The 16,213-nt window shown below is 34.6% G+C and overlaps 3 protein-coding genes, 2 long non-coding RNA genes and 1 other non-coding gene across 6 annotated transcripts; 5 read left to right on the forward strand and 1 right to left on the reverse strand.

The window, feature by feature from the left end:
• Window positions 1-599: 599 nt before the first annotated feature.
• Window positions 600-2,519, forward strand: LOC111434289. The gene is made up of 2 exons (XR_002708923.1): window positions 600-874; window positions 2,311-2,519. It is a non-coding gene; the product is annotated as an uncharacterized LOC111434289 (long non-coding RNA).
• A 673-nt stretch (window positions 2,520-3,192) lies between these two features.
• Window positions 3,193-6,183, forward strand: LOC111434284 (eukaryotic translation initiation factor 4E-1-like). Its single transcript, XM_023071698.1, has 5 exons — window positions 3,193-3,613; window positions 5,070-5,235; window positions 5,337-5,462; window positions 5,651-5,716; window positions 5,816-6,183. Exons 1-5 carry the CDS (start codon window positions 3,315-3,317, stop codon window positions 5,864-5,866), a joined length of 708 nt encoding a protein of 235 aa, XP_022927466.1. The 5' UTR covers window positions 3,193-3,314; the 3' UTR covers window positions 5,867-6,183.
• A 1,326-nt stretch (window positions 6,184-7,509) lies between these two features.
• LOC111434290 lies at window positions 7,510-7,824 on the forward strand. The gene is made up of 2 exons (XR_002708924.1): window positions 7,510-7,569; window positions 7,651-7,824. It is a non-coding gene; the product is annotated as an uncharacterized LOC111434290 (long non-coding RNA).
• Window positions 7,825-9,885: 2,061 nt separating this feature from the next.
• On the reverse strand, window positions 9,886-10,699 carry LOC111434057. The gene has a single exon (XM_023071350.1). The coding sequence runs from the start codon at window positions 10,697-10,699 to the stop codon at window positions 10,154-10,156; it is 546 nt and encodes a 181-aa protein (XP_022927118.1). The 3' UTR covers window positions 9,886-10,153.
• Window positions 10,700-12,629: 1,930 nt separating this feature from the next.
• On the forward strand, window positions 12,630-12,732 carry LOC111434417. The gene has a single exon (XR_002708951.1). It is a non-coding gene; the product is annotated as a U6 spliceosomal RNA (small nuclear RNA).
• A 2,061-nt stretch (window positions 12,733-14,793) lies between these two features.
• LOC111434285 lies at window positions 14,794-16,003 on the forward strand. Its single transcript, XM_023071700.1, has 2 exons — window positions 14,794-15,375; window positions 15,494-16,003. Exons 1-2 carry the CDS (start codon window positions 14,905-14,907, stop codon window positions 15,662-15,664), a joined length of 642 nt encoding a protein of 213 aa, XP_022927468.1. The 5' UTR covers window positions 14,794-14,904; the 3' UTR covers window positions 15,665-16,003.
• Window positions 16,004-16,213: the final 210 nt, after the last annotated feature.

A 16,213-nucleotide genomic window follows, 5' to 3' on the forward strand; every position in this document is an offset into this window, starting at 1 on the left:
TTTTTTTTTTTTTTTTTTTTTTTTTTTTTTTTTTTTTTTTTTTTTTTTTGTGATTTGTGTGATGTGATTTTATTTGCATGAATGTTAATAATAAACTTGGTTTGATGACATTTGATTTTAATTTGTTTGATCTTTACGTTTTAATTTGCATCTAATATTTTAACTAATTTTATTTTATGGGTTGGTTTGAAATATTTAAAATGAAAAATAAAATAATTAAGACGGTAATATTACATTAAACTCAATTGTGATTTTTGATCGAGAGCATTCAACTAGTTATCTTTTTGGGAGTACGAACTCGCGTCATTTGCAGCTGGTTAACTCGTCACGTGCCATTTTTTGGTCGAAATCTCTTAATCTTAACGATGCATTGTAAATGATCCGACCGGATTTAACTCAATATTTTAAAACGTATAAATCATATTCGAGTAATCGAAAAATTACAGTAGCAAATGGAACCAATGCAACGGGAACTATCACAAAACGCTGCCGTTTTGGAAGGGTGGGATCCATTTTAAATGAAGCCACGTCGGACAAATATAAAACAATATAAAAAAAAACAAAACAACACGAATTTCTTCCTTCCCTCACTCCCTCTCTCTCTCTCTCTCTCTCTCTCTCTCTCTCTCTCCCTCCGTTACTCTGTCTGGTTAGAGTCGTACGGTGGAACAACCCCACTCTCGCCCCTCTCCGCCGATTCTTCAATCGCCATTTTCCTTAAACCCCAAATCCCCTTCCCGCTCCTCCTCTTTTTTCTCCCTCTGTCAAATTTAGGGTTCATAATGTGCTGTCTTTTGCAAGCTCAGGTCCGATCCGCCCATGGCGTTTCGTCTACACTTTTGGAGTTCACTAAGCGCCGTATTATGCCCCCAAGGTAGTATACTTCTTGTTCGTCACTTTATCTTCTGCTGTTTGAAGGTTTTTGTCTTTAGATTGACTGCATTTCTCGTTGTTTGGCTAATTTACTCTTGTTCTATAGATGGGATTTTGTTGTTTTGGTTAGGTTTTTTTCTGCATCTAATCGTTTAAGGTTAACTGCTTGATTAAATGTGGAGGGTGAAGAGAAAGTGTTTGCCATTATAGCTATAGGTGGAGTACTAAAATGTATTTTTGTGCATGATTTTATGGTACTTTATATGTCATGATTTGTGTTTGTTCATCTTTGAAATGCTTGGAGATGAATTGGGTGTTGAATTTAGCAATTTTTTGTTGGGTTTTCTGCATTTAGTGTTATGAACTTTGGTTGGCTTCATTTCCAAAGGCATTTGAGAGAGCAATGATGGAATTTCCTTTCTTTATAACCTTTCGCCGTGTGTTTTAATTCATGTGTTTGTTGTTTTAATTTATAAATATCACTGTCGGACTTTGATTTTGTGTTGATTGGTTTGGTGATTTAAGAACAAGGTTGTTTTTGTTGTGTTGTACATTGAAGCTATAATTTTGAATCTTCAATATGTTTCTCATTGTTCATTGCGTTTCCTCTACATTGTTCATGGAAACAAAATCCTAAAAAGAGTGTGTTTCTTACTATATTAGTTGTGGAGAGAGTCATTATTCAAAGATCTGTATCTTGTCATGATTTTGCTTACTACTATTTTCAAAAGTTTGAGAAGGAGCACTGAGGTTGTGAGATCCTACGACGGTTGGAAAGGGGAACGAAACATTCCTTATAAGGGTATGAAAATCTTTCCCTAGTAGACACGTTTTAAAACCGTGAGGCTGACGGTGATACATAAGGGGGCAAACGGACATTATCTATTAGTAGTGAGATTGGGCTGTTACAGGTTGGTATGATAGCCAGACACCGGGTAGTGTGCCAGCGAAGACGCAGGACCTCTAAGGGGGTGGATTGTGATATCCCACCTCAGTTGGAGAGGGAAACGAAGCATTCCTTATAAGAGTATGAAAACCTTTCCCTAGTAGATACGTAACAGGCCAAAGCAGACAATATCTACTAGCGGTGGACTTGAGTTGTTAAAGTGGTTCCTCTTTAGAGTAGGATTGGATGCTGTAAATGATCAACCGCTTGTCGATTAGCTCTCCCTTTGGACTTCCGTGACGAAGTCTTTTTTTGTAATTACACCTTAAGGATGTCTCATTTAACTTAGACCAGAGTTGTTTTCTTTAGTTCGGTTTTCTTTTTCGTATGCCCTTGTATTCTTTCATGATTTTCTGAATGAGCTGCCATGAAATGAATGGTGTCCTCTTGATTCCCATTACTGTGTTCCATGCTGAATGAAGTGCTTTTATGAATGGTGTCATCTTTCTTGAACCTCAAACTCTCTGTGTGTTCAATCTGTGCTGTGGTAGGTTGAGATACGGAAGCCATAGTTGGTGTAAGATTGATGCAGCAGCTTGTTGGTGAAGAGGATTTGGCCGATTGGAAGGGCACCGTAGGGGATTTTTTTGTTGCATTGGCAGAGGGAATGAAGCCACTGGTCCGCTGAGTATAGTGATGTATGTATGTAATACATTGGATCTTATTTCTTCAAATCAATTTCAATTTCAATTTCCATATCTTCATCTTCCACCTTTTTCTTTGCCTGATATATAAAACTGATAAAGATTCTTGCACCATGACCATGATTCTACCATCGACCTCGATCTCGACTAGTCATGAGGCTTCTCTCGAAACAACAGAGAGATTCATTTCTATGAAACTAAGCGTATTTAGAACATGTTCGAGAGTCATTTGGAAGTGGAAGCACTGAATCACTTCCTGTTGTGCTCAAAATCATTTCCAAACATAGCTATGTTTTTTATTATTTTAAAATCGCGTATGTTTAAAATTTTTAAAAGTAACACTAAATTGATTGCAATTGGGTCGTTGCAATTACAGGTGATTTTGATGTTTTTTTTTTTTTTTCAGAGAATATTAAAATTTAGTTTTTTTAGTTTGAAACTAATTGTAATTTATTTTTTTTTCTTTATAATTAGATTTAAATTTAACAAAATAACTAAATGAAGGAAAATGTCCTGGAATAATTTTAAGAAATTAAAAAAACAATAAACAAATTAACTAAAAATAAGGCTTCCTGAGTTTTTAAATAAGTATAAATGCTTGTTATTTTTTTATTATTTTTTAATAAATATAATAAATATAATAAAAATATTAATATATTAGATTTATTTATATTGTTCTAAGTATATAGTTATATATTTGTACTTCCATTACCATATAAATTCGGGAAGGGAATCCTACTGAAGGCTGATTCAAACGCCTAACAGAAAATTCGAGGGCGGTGCCATTTTTCGGTTTCTTCCATTGATTCGATTCTTCAGGTACGCTCGATCCCACGAGTAGTGAACGAAAGATGGTAGTCGAAGAGACGATCAAAGCTACATCGATGGAAGATCTTTCTAATTCCATCGCAAATCAAAACCCTAGGGGACGAGGCAATGAGGAAGATGAGGATCTTGAGGAAGGAGAGATCGTCGGCGACGACGACTTGGACTCCTCCAATTTATCGGCGGCGATAGTGCATCAGCCTCACCCTTTGGAGCACCCTTGGACCTTTTGGTTCGATAACCCATCCGCCAAGTCCAAGCAAGCCACCTGGGGTGCGTCTATCCGACCGATATATACCTTCTCTACCGTGGAGGAGTTCTGGAGGTAGAATTTTTCTTTTCGTTTCTTTTCTTTTTTTGATAACTTCCTCTTGTTTTCGATTCTTTTGTTGTTGCCGTTTCTTGGTCCGCTTTATGTTTTTTTTTTCCTGGGGAAATTTAGGAAGCTTCGAGCAAAAGGGTTCGATATTGCTTTTGGAAATTGAATATTCTTCTATGTTTTTTTTAGCGTTTTAGTTGTGTTGGTCTTGTTGTATTTAATTCGAAATCAGCTGAGCCAAAGAGGGGATTATGATTGTGAGGGCTGGAGAGAGGGGACTTGCTGATGGAGAAAATTGGGTAGAACATTTATTTTCTTATCGCAGGTCTTGAATGGATACTGATGTTCTTTGATATATGCATGAAGCTACGGGGAAAAATCTACGTGGTGCTATTTCTGCTCTTGTTTTTTTTGTGTATTTCAAAACTTAATACGGGAGCTCTGTTGGAGACTTTATTTTTGACGTTCATGTAGATTATATTTGTGAATATTCTAAAGTTTAGTACGAATTACTTCGATTATGTGTGTCTAAACCTAAGAATTAGATATAAATAAGTTACAAGTGCAAGCAAGTTACTAGGAAATTTCTTTGAATTTATAGAAACAGTCACTTCTGCTAATTTTGGACGAGTTTGGACCATCATTTGCTGTTGAAGTTTTCTAATCGTTTTACCATCTTTGCCTCCTTAACTCTTGTTCACTCTGTTTTGTTTTGTGGTGTTCACTGATTACTTGAGTTTTTGCGTTCATAAATCAGAATTTGAATAAACTATGCTATTGAGGTGAGTTCAAGTCATGGTGGTCATTGGCTGCCTACTTGGATTTAATATTTTGGCGATCAAATATAGTTACCCCAGGGCTGACCTTTGAGAATAGTTGAGGTGCATTGTTAGCTCGCTTGGACACTCTTAGATTCCGTTTGATAGACATTTGAATTTATGTTTCCGAAAATTGTGCTTGGTTTCTAATAATTTATTTACGATGGTCTCCATTTCTCTTGTTAATATTTGAATTCTTATTCAAATTCCAAAAACAATAATAAGTTTTTAAGAACTATTTTTTTTTAGTTTTCAATACTTTGCTTGAAATATTCAAAAGCATTGTAGAGTGTAGAGAACAAAAGAAAGGAACTCATAGATGGTAGTAATATTTACAAGCTTAATTTAAAAAAAAAATCAAATGGTTATAAAATGAGGGTCTTTGATATCCATTTTATTATACTTTTAAATAGAATAGAAATTTAGGTAAAGTATTTACGTGTTGTTTGCTGAAATGTTTCAATCTAGATAGTTAGTCTGTTGCTTTAACAAATAATTTAAAAGCCTTAATTTGAAGATGGATTGGTTTTAGGGGCCCTTCATTACTTGAAATTATAAATGGTTGCCTCGTGTTGACATTTCTATCATTTTTACAGCAGTTTCTACTGGCATACAGTGCTTAATTTTCTTTTTCCTGCTTTTAGTGTTTACAACAATATTCATCATCCAAGCAAATTGGCGTTGAGGGCAGATTTGTACTGCTTTAAACATAAAATTGAGCCTAAATGGGAGGATCCTGTCTGTGCGAATGGAGGGAAATGGACTGTAAACTTTTCAAGGGGCAAATCTGATAATGGCTGGCTATACACGGTACTACCTTGAATTGCATGTTCAATTTGGAATGTAAACAAAGATATTCAAGACTGGTTATTATTATTATTTTTCTAAAAAAAATAAATTACTTCAAACAGCTGCTTGCTATGATCGGAGAACAGTTTGATTGTGGTGATGAAATTTGTGGAGCTGTTGTCAACGTTAGATCTGGGCAGGATAAAATATCGATTTGGACTAAGAATGCTTCCAATGAAGCGGCGCAGGTAATAGCCACCAGACCAATAATTTATACATATAGCCCACTAGATTTTCTCCAGCATAATATGCCCTACATTAATTCAATACTTTATCCCGGCACACGCAATGAACTGCATTTATGAGCAATAAATTGTCGGGATCCATGTATTCATCAGTTAATGTCTCTGCTTCCTTCTCTCTATTTTCTGGCTAGGCGAGCATTGGGAAGCAGTGGAAGGAGTTTCTTGATTACAATGACAGCATTGGCTTTATATTCCACGTATGTATGCTGCTGCTATATAGTTTTATTTACATTTCTCATGGTTTTAACTCAATCTTTTGTTTCATGTTTCTGATTCCATGTTAATTTCTCGTTCAGGACGATGCAAAGAAGTTTGACAGGCATGCGAAGAACCGATATACGGTGTAATATGGTTTCTAGCGCGTATCATGGGAGGAGGATACTCATCCTATTTGAGCAAAGCATGCCTGCCTCAGCATGTAAAAGGTTGAGCTATGGCTTCTTCCTTTAGTTACAACTCCCCACTCCCCCCAAAGCCAACCACACCACCAAGAGAAAAAGTGGTTTTATTCGGTAAACAATGTTTTGTGCTATTAGGAATTTTATGTGGAAATCGCCATCGCTCAGATTCTTGTTCTGTACATGACGGCTTTAGTATGAGATGGATGGAACGGAATGCTTTTTCTATAATCAAAATGATATTGGCTTCGTCTGAGTTTATTATATTTCTCTCTCTCATTGCATTTTCCTTTGTGTTCATTTCTAAACTAAATTATTTTACTTTTGGTTAGGAAAAAAAAAATTAAATACCAATGTCCATAGATAACATTTCCTAAAAAGATTACCCCTTTTGAAAGAAATACTATTAATTTTTGAATTTCTTCCCTTAAAATTTGGAGCGGAAAAATTATGAGTGGGAAAAACGGGTCCTGGAGCGTGGCCCCATCCCCAGGTTCATAAGAGCAATGGGGCCACCAGGACTGGTTTGGCTTCTGAAGCAAACAATCGGCCAATAAGAGCAATGGGGATGCAAGGGCTCTGAAATCAATAATGGTGCCGATCCATCCATATTAAGGATTTGGAGGGTTCCCTCTGTGGCGATCCGTACCTATTCTTGGCTCCATTAAGGCGCTTTCTCCTGCAGCAAGGAGCACTGCAATGGCCTTCCCACCTCCAAGTATTTATCTCCATTCTCAGTGCTTTCTTCGGGATTTCGCCTTTCTTTTCTATTGGATCAAATTTATTTTGTTGCTGACGACTTCTTTTCCTGTATTAGTTACTCTACTTGTCATGGATACCCAAGAAATGATAATGTAGATGGATTTCCTGTTTCTGAATCTTGCAATCAGAGTAATGGTATGCATCTCTCAATTCTGATGAACCATTTGTTGCTTGTGTGCTGATTGCTGTTCATGAATGTGGAAGAGGAGTTCTTACTCTGAGCATAAGCCAGAAAGCAATGATGAACAGAAAAACAACCAAAAAATGCAGCTGTTGATAGTTCAATCATCAAAAGGAAAGCCTCCCCACATGAAAGCATTCAGATGGTATGTCCTCTTATGCAACTCTTTTACTAATAGTTGATATCTTATTCAGGACAATGTGAAAACTAAGCATTTGTGTATGAATATCTTGAGCTGTGGAATCCTTGCAGACCACTTTTATGCATTTGTTTAAATAGAATTCTTTGTAATTTTTGTTGGGGCTGGAGTTTAATTTGGATACAACATTTCTCATTTAATTCATTACTCAGACATAGCAGAGAAATCAATGGAACGATTTGTTTCAGTAATATCATCATCATTTCGGTTCTCTTTGGGGTCTCCAAGCCCCTTTGGTCGATGTTTTTTAAACAGCAATACTAACCTAAGCCCACTGCTAGCAGATTTGGTCCTTTTTGGACTTTCTCTTTCGGACTTCCTTTACAAAGTTTTAAAATGCGTCTACTAGGGAGAGGTTTCCTTCAACCGACGTGGGATCTCACACATCCTATCTTGACCTTCAAGGTCAATGGATATTTTCTTTGTTACTAGATTCAACATCTTGCAATGGACTGCAAAGGCATAGTCCTTTAATTGTAGATATCCACTCCATTTTGTTTTCATTTGAATGTGAGAGTCAACAGCCTCATCTGTTCTTGCTTCTCACCTGCTACTTATATTTCAAGACTGATATGATTGATTTGATTTTAGAGGTAACAAGAGCTCATGAATGGTTCAGGGATAGCTCGGCGCGTTTTGGCTACGTTGCAACCTGCTGCTTCAAGTCTCATCTGTGAGTATAACTGTTTTCCCAATCAATCAATAAATCATATTCTTGAAACATCAGTTATAGGAATGAAGTTACTCTGTCACCATTGCTTCTGATCCTTTTCTTTGCTTTATTGATAATATTTCCTTTTTGGATATAAATGTTCCATCCAAAAGTGCATGCATATGCGAACAACTGAGGTGATTTATATAATAGCAAGTGAAACAGAATGTTCTGCATGCAATTTTTGATAACTCTGCTTAAGAAAGGAAAACCAAAAACATGAAATCTCATGACCTTCACTTCACATTTGTTAAAAACAATAAAAACAAAAAGAATCACCAAACAACTGACTATTTGATATCAAACCACAAATTAAAGACTTTGATCCAAGTTCTAAGTGGGGTGGGTTAGACTTGTTTGTCAAATTGAGTTTGAGTTTATATATATATATATATATTATATAAACTCATTTGAACTTTGCTTATTGAATTGTCATCTATAAGCTTTACTCGATCTTCTCGTGAATGTGTTTGTTCTTTTTGTCCAGAGGTTGTATGTTCGAATTCTAAACTAATTGAGTTGATAAAACTCAATAACATAATGGTATAGATTAAAACGCTGAACTTTTATAAATGTATTAATTTACACTATCTAGATTTTATTTAAAAACTTATAATTCTATCCATTAAATTTAATTTTTTTAAGTGCATTTATTTAGGCTTTGAATTTGAAAATTGCTCGTACATTTATTTTTACTGTATTTTTTTAAAAATTGTGTATTATTTGACACAAAGAATATAAATGATATAATTATACGTTTGCGCACATGTAAGCAAACGAGGAATCTAATTGAGAGTATTAATCGAATTTTAGGTTTTGGTTGATATAATTATTAGTTTAGAGTTATAAATTGATTTTTTTTTTTAAAATAAAAAAATAAAAAAGTTGGTAAGTGGGATAACGAAAGTCCCACCAATCATATTGAATATAAAAAGCTCAAAACCAAAATGATTGTTAGTTCCTTTTACCAACACGCAACTCTCTCTCTCTCCCCTCCCTTTAATTTTCTTCCTCTATAATATTATAAATTAGTTTTTAAAATTAAATATACAAAGATTTATAATGTAATTAATTTTAGATATATATTAAGTAGTTCATCAAATTATATTTCTATTTGTGTTTTGAAAAAGAAGACTAACTTTGTTATTTTTAAATTTTTTTATAGTATTTTAAATATATTTATGAAAAATAAAGAAGATAATAATAAACTAGAATAATTATCAAATTGGTCGATAATCTTTTCTTCTCTCCATCAATATTTTTGTAGATTTAGAAAATTCTACTGTGGATGAGAATGAATTCGGAAATTCAGGACATACTCAATCTTAAAGTGTAAAAATATTCTTATAAATCGCATATATTCTCAATTTTAAGGTCAGATATTTTTTTATAGATTAAAATATTAATTAAAAATGGGTATTTATCATTTACTAGAATGAGTTTTGTATTTTCAAGACTAATGTTCTTAAAAAAGAAATAATTTTAATTTAAGAACGACGTCATTGATCCTTCTCTCCCAATTGGTTTTTCCAATAAAACGCCTCATCTTGCAACTGCTCGAACTTCCTATTATCTTTTCCCATGCAAAGTATAACAAACCGTCCATTTTTTTTTAATGCTTCTGATTGTTCCACATCACCATTATTTAATTCATTAGTTCTCTTTTCGTTTTCTTAATTGTCTACACTTTTAATCATAATGTAATCATATGACACCTCAAGTTCATGCTCGCTTATTATCTCTTTATTATAATGTTTTTATTCTATATTCTTTTTAAAAAAAAACTTTAGGATTAATTCAATATCAGCCTATCTCACCCAATTAAAAAAAAAAAAAAAACAAGAATATTCTTACAAAAATATTGACTTTTATTTTTCAAAACTTTTAAAGCTTTTTCTCTTGATCCACACTCACATTAAAAATATAATAATTTCAATCAAATGTAATGGAAATTATAAAACTAGAAATAACATTTTTATAAAGAATGTGAATATAAAAACAAAACTTCCAATATATATTTAATAAATAATCAAATAAATAAATAAAAACGGAGCGTCTAATATGTGCAATAGCCGTAATGAACAAGTAATCTGGTTGGGAGAGATCGTCAAATCTTCGAAACCAAATCCCTCCCTCAAAAATTTCATGAACTCAATCATTTTTTTTTTTCTGTAAGAAAATGAAAATACAACTTTCAATTTTGATTATCTGGTAAAATCGATCATTTCACCAACAACGAATCCCCAAATTATAATTTAATTTGATTGAAGAGAAGCAGAGCGAAGAAGCCTTTTAGCGTTCGTCGCGATTTGATTTTCCGCTTCCGAATTTGTGTATCTATCTAGAAATTCATCGGAGATTCGATCACCGTCCTCATTCCGATCACGTTTCTAAGAATCCGGTCATCCGAAGGATCGAATTCCTTACTCGTCTCAAATCTCGTCCTTTCAGCGTCCTTCCATTCCCAGTACAAACAGAGAACGCCATTTTCCCTGCCATTCGCCTCTCCGCCACCACATGCGGCGGAATCATTTCCTCTTCGTCCATTTCATCCTCTTCCTCCGTCGTCCTCCGTCGGTTTCTTTCCGGAATCCCTACCGGAAGCGAACTCGCCATTACCTTCTTCGACAGCCGTCCACCATCGCGCACCGTCCGCTGTTGATACTTATTTCGCGGCGCTACAACCATTCCTCCGCGGCAGTTTAAGTTAAAGAAATCCTCGCCGCAATCGTCGTCGTCGGCACGGTGGAGGTAACGGCGGTGGTCGAGATCGGAAAAAATCACTTCGGATTCCTGGAATTCTTCAGCCATATAAGATTGAAGTGAAGAGAAATGGAACAGTAGGAAGGCGAAGATGAAGGGGCCAGTATTTATAGAGAGGGAATCGGAGCAGACTCGGCTCGGCTCCGAGTCGTACTGAGCACACATTTACAAATACTTTTTCTTTTTTCAATAAAAGGAGAAATGACGTCACAATATAGTTGAGTGGGCCCCATGTCTTCTCATTATTATTATTTTTAGGAAATATTATTTATTATGTTTGTTTTTTTTTTAAAGGCTAAAGGGCTCCGTTACTTGTGGGCCACGGAGTTGCAAGCTGTTGGCTTGCATAGGTAAGTCATTGACCTGACAGAAATTTGCTGTCCACGTGTCCCATTTTTTCTGCCTCCCACATTAATTATTACTTATTTATTCCCAAACATGTCCTCCTTCCACCCAATCTTTTCCAATTTTCATTATTATTTATAGATTAAATCATATGTTTATAAAATTTTAATTTTGTTGATTATACCGATTTTATTTATTAATGATTTTTTTAAACTTCAATTTTATTTTTATGTTTTTATTTCTTTTTATGTTGTATTTCATATATCAATAAAGTTTTTATTTTTTATTTTTTATTTTTTTATGTTTTAGTTTACTTACTTTTACGGTTTTATCACAAGGGCGAAAGGGAAAAAGAGAAAAATAAGGAGTAAAAAATAAAATAAATAAATAAATAACTCGTGACACTAAAGAGATTTATGCGTGACTTCATTTATTACTTTTTCAATTTTATAAAAAAGCGTTTTTTTTTTCCAACTTAAAAATGCTTTTAAACTTTTTAATTTGAATAGAATTCTTAAATATTCTTAAATATATAAATACGTAGATAAATATATGTACGCATGTATGTACTTACATACATATACATGTTCGTTGAAGAAAAAAATTAAAATGAAAAGATAATAACAATTCGTAGCACCCTTTCCAAAAAAAGAAAAAAAAAAGCATAAATCAACTAAAAGGGTTTGAATTGAAACAATTGATTCGATTACGTGACAGCTAACAATTGCGGCTAAACTCACCACGTCGGAGATATAAAAAATTGTACGATAGCGACAATGGAGCTGGTCCCATGAGATATTTTATCCCATTTCTTTGGAGATCCACACGCTATGTAGCATCAGAATATGACAACTCTCTCATAATTTGACACGTAGCTTGATTTCATTGTTAGGGTCACTACCACCAACTTTAGTTTACTGTGTTGCATGAAATTATTAGGTTTATAACGATGTATTTTTACAATTTATTAGTAAAAAATAAAATATTTTTAGAAAAAATAAACAATAAACTAATTTTAAAATTTATTAACCTTTACAAAATTCTTTGGATAAGATTTTAAAGTTTCACGTCTTTGAAAAGCATTTTTGGGGGAAAATGACAGCTGTTGCTTTTCATATTATTTTATTTTAATCTTCCCTTTCAATATAATATAGTTTGTGGGTATTTTATGATGAGGTGTTAGGATGATGAAAGTCCCACGTCGACTAAATTTATAATCAATAAATACTCTCTCCATTGGTATGTAGCCTCTTGAGGAATCCCAAAGTAAAGCCATGAGAATTTATACTCAGAGTGGACAATATTATACCATTGCAGAGAGTCGTGTTACTCTAACATGAGGAATAATGTAAATCATAGATATAAATTTCAATATCTAAAAAAGAAACTATTTTTTTTTTTTTAGTTATAAAGATAAAAGAGTAAAAGGCTATATTTTATTTTTATTTATGGTGTTATCGAAAAAAATAATACTTATTTTAGTGATTATAAATTAGTTTTATTCCAAAGAGTTTGTAATTTAATTTATTTTATTTTATTTAAATTCTGAAATTTGGAATAATTTATGTGCATAGATAAAATGTTCAAATTTTAATGCCTTTTGAAATGTAAATGCACAAAGAAAATGAATATTACTTCTTAGTAAATAACAATAAATATGGGCCTTTGCACGGCCCAATCTCTTACGTCCCACATCGCTGAATTTGGAACATAATAAGCGTTTATATTGTGGAGGCGAGACGTGATGGTCGTCCCTTCGGGGACATCCGATAAAATTGGAACGATACAGAGAAGATTAGCATGGCCCCTGCGCAAGGATGACACGCACAAATCGAGAAATGGTCCAAATTTTTTTTTCTAAATTACCAATTGGTGTGATGTTACGATCTTACCCCTCCCAGATTTATCGTTTTCTCTGGCGGTTGAGAGCTCGCTCACTTGGAGTGGAGGTATCCATGGCTTCCTTCACAGTCGTCGTCTTCTTTACAACACCGTAGTATTCATCGGTTTCTATTTATTTTTGGTTTTCTAGCAATTTGGTCTGAAACAACTGATTTGGGTGCAGAAAAGGTTGAATTCGTGCATTAGGTTTACGTCTCCTTTCCTGATTCTCTCTTTTCCTGTGCCTTTGTTTTAAACAATGTATGAGGGGTTGTGTCTTTGCAGGAGTTTGATTTTGGTGCTTTATCATTTTCTTTTCCTACGATTAGGGATTCGTTCTTGATATTTAGTTTCTCAGTGTTCAATTGAGCCAACTTTTCGCTGTGCTATGTGTTCCGCTTGACTCTTATTTGTAGGTTATGAATCGACTCTTATCTGGAGAGTTAGTTCCCTCTGATCATAAGCACCAATTTGTTCATTCCGCTCAAACTGTGACAACAACATCTAATCATCCAAAACATACCTTGGATTTGTTTGCTTCTGCACCACAGCAGAGGAGAAGTAATTGTCACCCTCCAGATCAAAATACATTGTCCATTTTGATTTTAAGTTTTCATGACTTTGCTTTTGGTTTTCCCAAAAAATCTCATACTGATGGAGATGTATTCCTTACCTATAAACTCATGATCAACTCCTTAATTAGTCGATGCGGGATATCTCTCCCAACAATCCTCACCAAAGAATTGGTAACAGTTGTTGTTGATGTAGGTGGCAGTTTAGAAGGAAGGAAGGAAGGAAGGTCTGGCTAGAAAAGTGTATAGATATCTTCTTCCTGAAAGATTCACAGGAGAGTTTATGAATGTGTATGAGAATAAGGAAAAGTAGCAGTCATTTACTTGAGTGATGGATGATGGATGAGTGTGTTTTCTCTGTAGCTTTTTCATTTTTGCAACTTTAGTTACATCAACTGCTGCTCGAACCTCGATAAATCAGACTGCGTTGGACAATATCAACTCGCTGCAACAAGTCCCTGAATACTGGAGAAGTTGGTAAAGATATCAGGGCAGAAGATGTAAGAAAGCAGAGGGAAGGTAATGGAAGTTAGTGAATAATGAACGTAGTATCATTCTTCACAGTTCATATGTAAATCACCTTTGTTTGTAGGACATAACAACATCCTACTCATATCAGTTGCATCAACAACAACAACACCAAAACAAAGTGAAGCTTAGAACATAAAGTAAAAAAAATATATATTCAATTTTTGTTCATTTCTATCCCTTTACCTTCAAAAGGTTCGTTTTAGTCCCTTCAATTTTATTTTTATTTCTTCTTTTTTTCGATCGAAATTTTAACATGAGACTCGAGGGATGAAAATTGTCACATTTTGAAAGTACAAAGATTAAAATGAATATTTCAAGATTTTTCGCTAGCAGATATTGTCCTTTTGGTGCTTCCCCTTAAGGCTTTAAAACGCATCTGCTGTTTCCACGCTATATCAGAGTGTTTTATTTTCCTCCCCAACCAATATGGGATATCAGAACGGAACTTAAAATGAATATTTTAAAAATAACGCAGTAATATAAACAAAAATAAAAATAAAATATAATGACCACACGTTGGTATTTAAACTTTAAAGATAAGGTAAATATATTAGTATTTGAATGAGATTCGAATGAATTTGATATACATCTCAAGAAAAGAAGAATTCTCTATAATATTCCTGTCTCTTAATCCTTTACGTATTTTTTTTTTCTCGAAAGGGTTACTACACATCTCGGTCAAAGAGAATCTTCTATAAACTTCTTATCTCTCAATCGAAGATGTTCCCGAGATTCGATCTTTTTTTGTAATTTCTTAATTTGAAGTTTAAAACTAATAATTCAAACCCGAGCTAACTTGATTTAGAATATAGGAATTAAGGTCTACCCGAAAACTAAAAGAAACTATTTTTAAAAAAATTAAGAGAATCAATACTCTCTAAAGCTAAACAACCAAATTAAAAAAAAAAAAAAAAGTAAAAACAAAGTAAAGAATCTTGAAAAATAACACATTGAAAGGATTAAATTGAAACGGCATCGTAAGAGCGTAATTTTATCAATAAATTGTGTCAAACGTTTCTTGTCACCGTCGAAGGAAAGAAAATGGCAACAACGGCGGCGTCTCTTCCGGTCGTTTTGTTCTTCCTCCTCCTCCTCACTTCTCCGCCGCCGTCCCTTTCCTTCTCCTTCTCCCAATTCAAAACCCTATTTTCACTCGCACATTCCCTCATGTCTCGTGTCGCCAATCTACGCGCCTCTCGCGGAGACTTCGCCGGCTCGCAACGGGCCAGGCACATTGCCCATCAGCTAGAGCAAGGTCTCGGACTAAACTTCTGGGGCTCCATGTGGTCGCTCGCCTGGGACTACGCGAAGAACTACGCATGGAGAGACATCTCCTATTCAGATCTCTACGACGCCGTTCCCGACATGAACGAGTTGCTTAGGGCTTTCGCCGAGTTGACTGGGTTGGAATCAGACATGGCAAGAGCGAGTTGGGTTACGCGGAATTACCAATCGGTCCTGAGGGTAGCCAATTCGTTGTTGAAGAGGCTTCTTAAAGTGTTTAGAAAATCGGTACGTTGTTGGGTCGCTTTCGGTTGCTTGCAAGGTGTTCGATAAAATGTCTGAATGAAAAGTAGGGTGTAAAATGATGCAATTAATCTGTATTTGTTGTTTTTTTGGGGATTGACAGGGGGCTTGGAGGGATGTGGTGGAGACGGTTCAAGTGGAGGTGGTGAACGGTGGATTGCTGAAGGACTGTTTGGAGCTGGGAAGTGGCGATTTGAAAGGCATGGTTCAGATTCTCAAGGATTTGGCTTTGAATTTCTATTCCTCCACTTCTCAACGCCGTAATGAACTGTAAGAATTATTTACAGTAATTTAGTTTTTGACTTTCTGATCTCTTAATTAATTAAGATGGGAAGCCATTTAATTAGTGTTAATGGAGTTCAGAAGAAAGATTACATACTTTTAATCCAAAAACAAAAGGGGGTAGGGGTTGGGGTTGGGGTTGGGGTTGGGGTTGAAATAATAAATGAGGAGAGCCTGGTGGATGGATGCATAGTGTATAAATGAGATGTCTTAAATGGTCAATAGGTTGGTGTGTTTGCATGTTACTCCCATTGGGACTTACCTCTCAACGCATTCAATTTCATTACCTACCTTACCTTCATTTATTATAAGTGCCTTAAAGTTTATGTTTTCATATCACTTTCTTTTTTAAGCTCTGTTTGACTTGGATCGTATATATTGTTTTGGGAGGAAACTATTACTACCTTGTTTCAAAAATATTCTTCAACTTACAAATATTAGTAGTATTAACACCATTTATATTTATGAAAAAAAATGTTTACAAAATTTTCGTGGTATTTTTGAAGTTTTAATTTCTTTTTTAAGGGTATTAATAAAAAGT

The sequence above is a fragment of the Cucurbita moschata genome, unplaced genomic scaffold, assembly GCF_002738365.1.
Source record: "Cucurbita moschata cultivar Rifu unplaced genomic scaffold, Cmos_1.0 Cmo_Scf00044, whole genome shotgun sequence".
NCBI lineage: Eukaryota > Viridiplantae > Streptophyta > Magnoliopsida > Cucurbitales > Cucurbitaceae > Cucurbita > Cucurbita moschata.

Bases quoted from the DNA above. Each gene is read 5' to 3' on its own strand.
- LOC111434285 (XM_023071700.1), top strand. From the start codon at position 14,905: ATGGCAACAACGGCGGCGTCTCTTCCGGTCGTTTTGTTCTTCCTCCTC. The intron at 15,376-15,493 runs GTACGTTGTTGG...GGGGATTGACAG, and splicing joins TTAAAGTGTTTAGAAAATCG to GGGGCTTGGAGGGATGTGGT.
- LOC111434284 (XM_023071698.1), top strand. From the start codon at position 3,315: ATGGTAGTCGAAGAGACGATCAAAGCTACATCGATGGAAGATCTTTCT. The intron at 5,463-5,650 runs GTAATAGCCACC...TTTTCTGGCTAG, and splicing joins CTTCCAATGAAGCGGCGCAG to GCGAGCATTGGGAAGCAGTG. The intron at 5,717-5,815 runs GTATGTATGCTG...TTTCTCGTTCAG, and splicing joins GCATTGGCTTTATATTCCAC to GACGATGCAAAGAAGTTTGA.
- LOC111434057 (XM_023071350.1), bottom strand. From the start codon at position 10,699: ATGTGTGCTCAGTACGACTCGGAGCCGAGCCGAGTCTGCTCCGATTCC.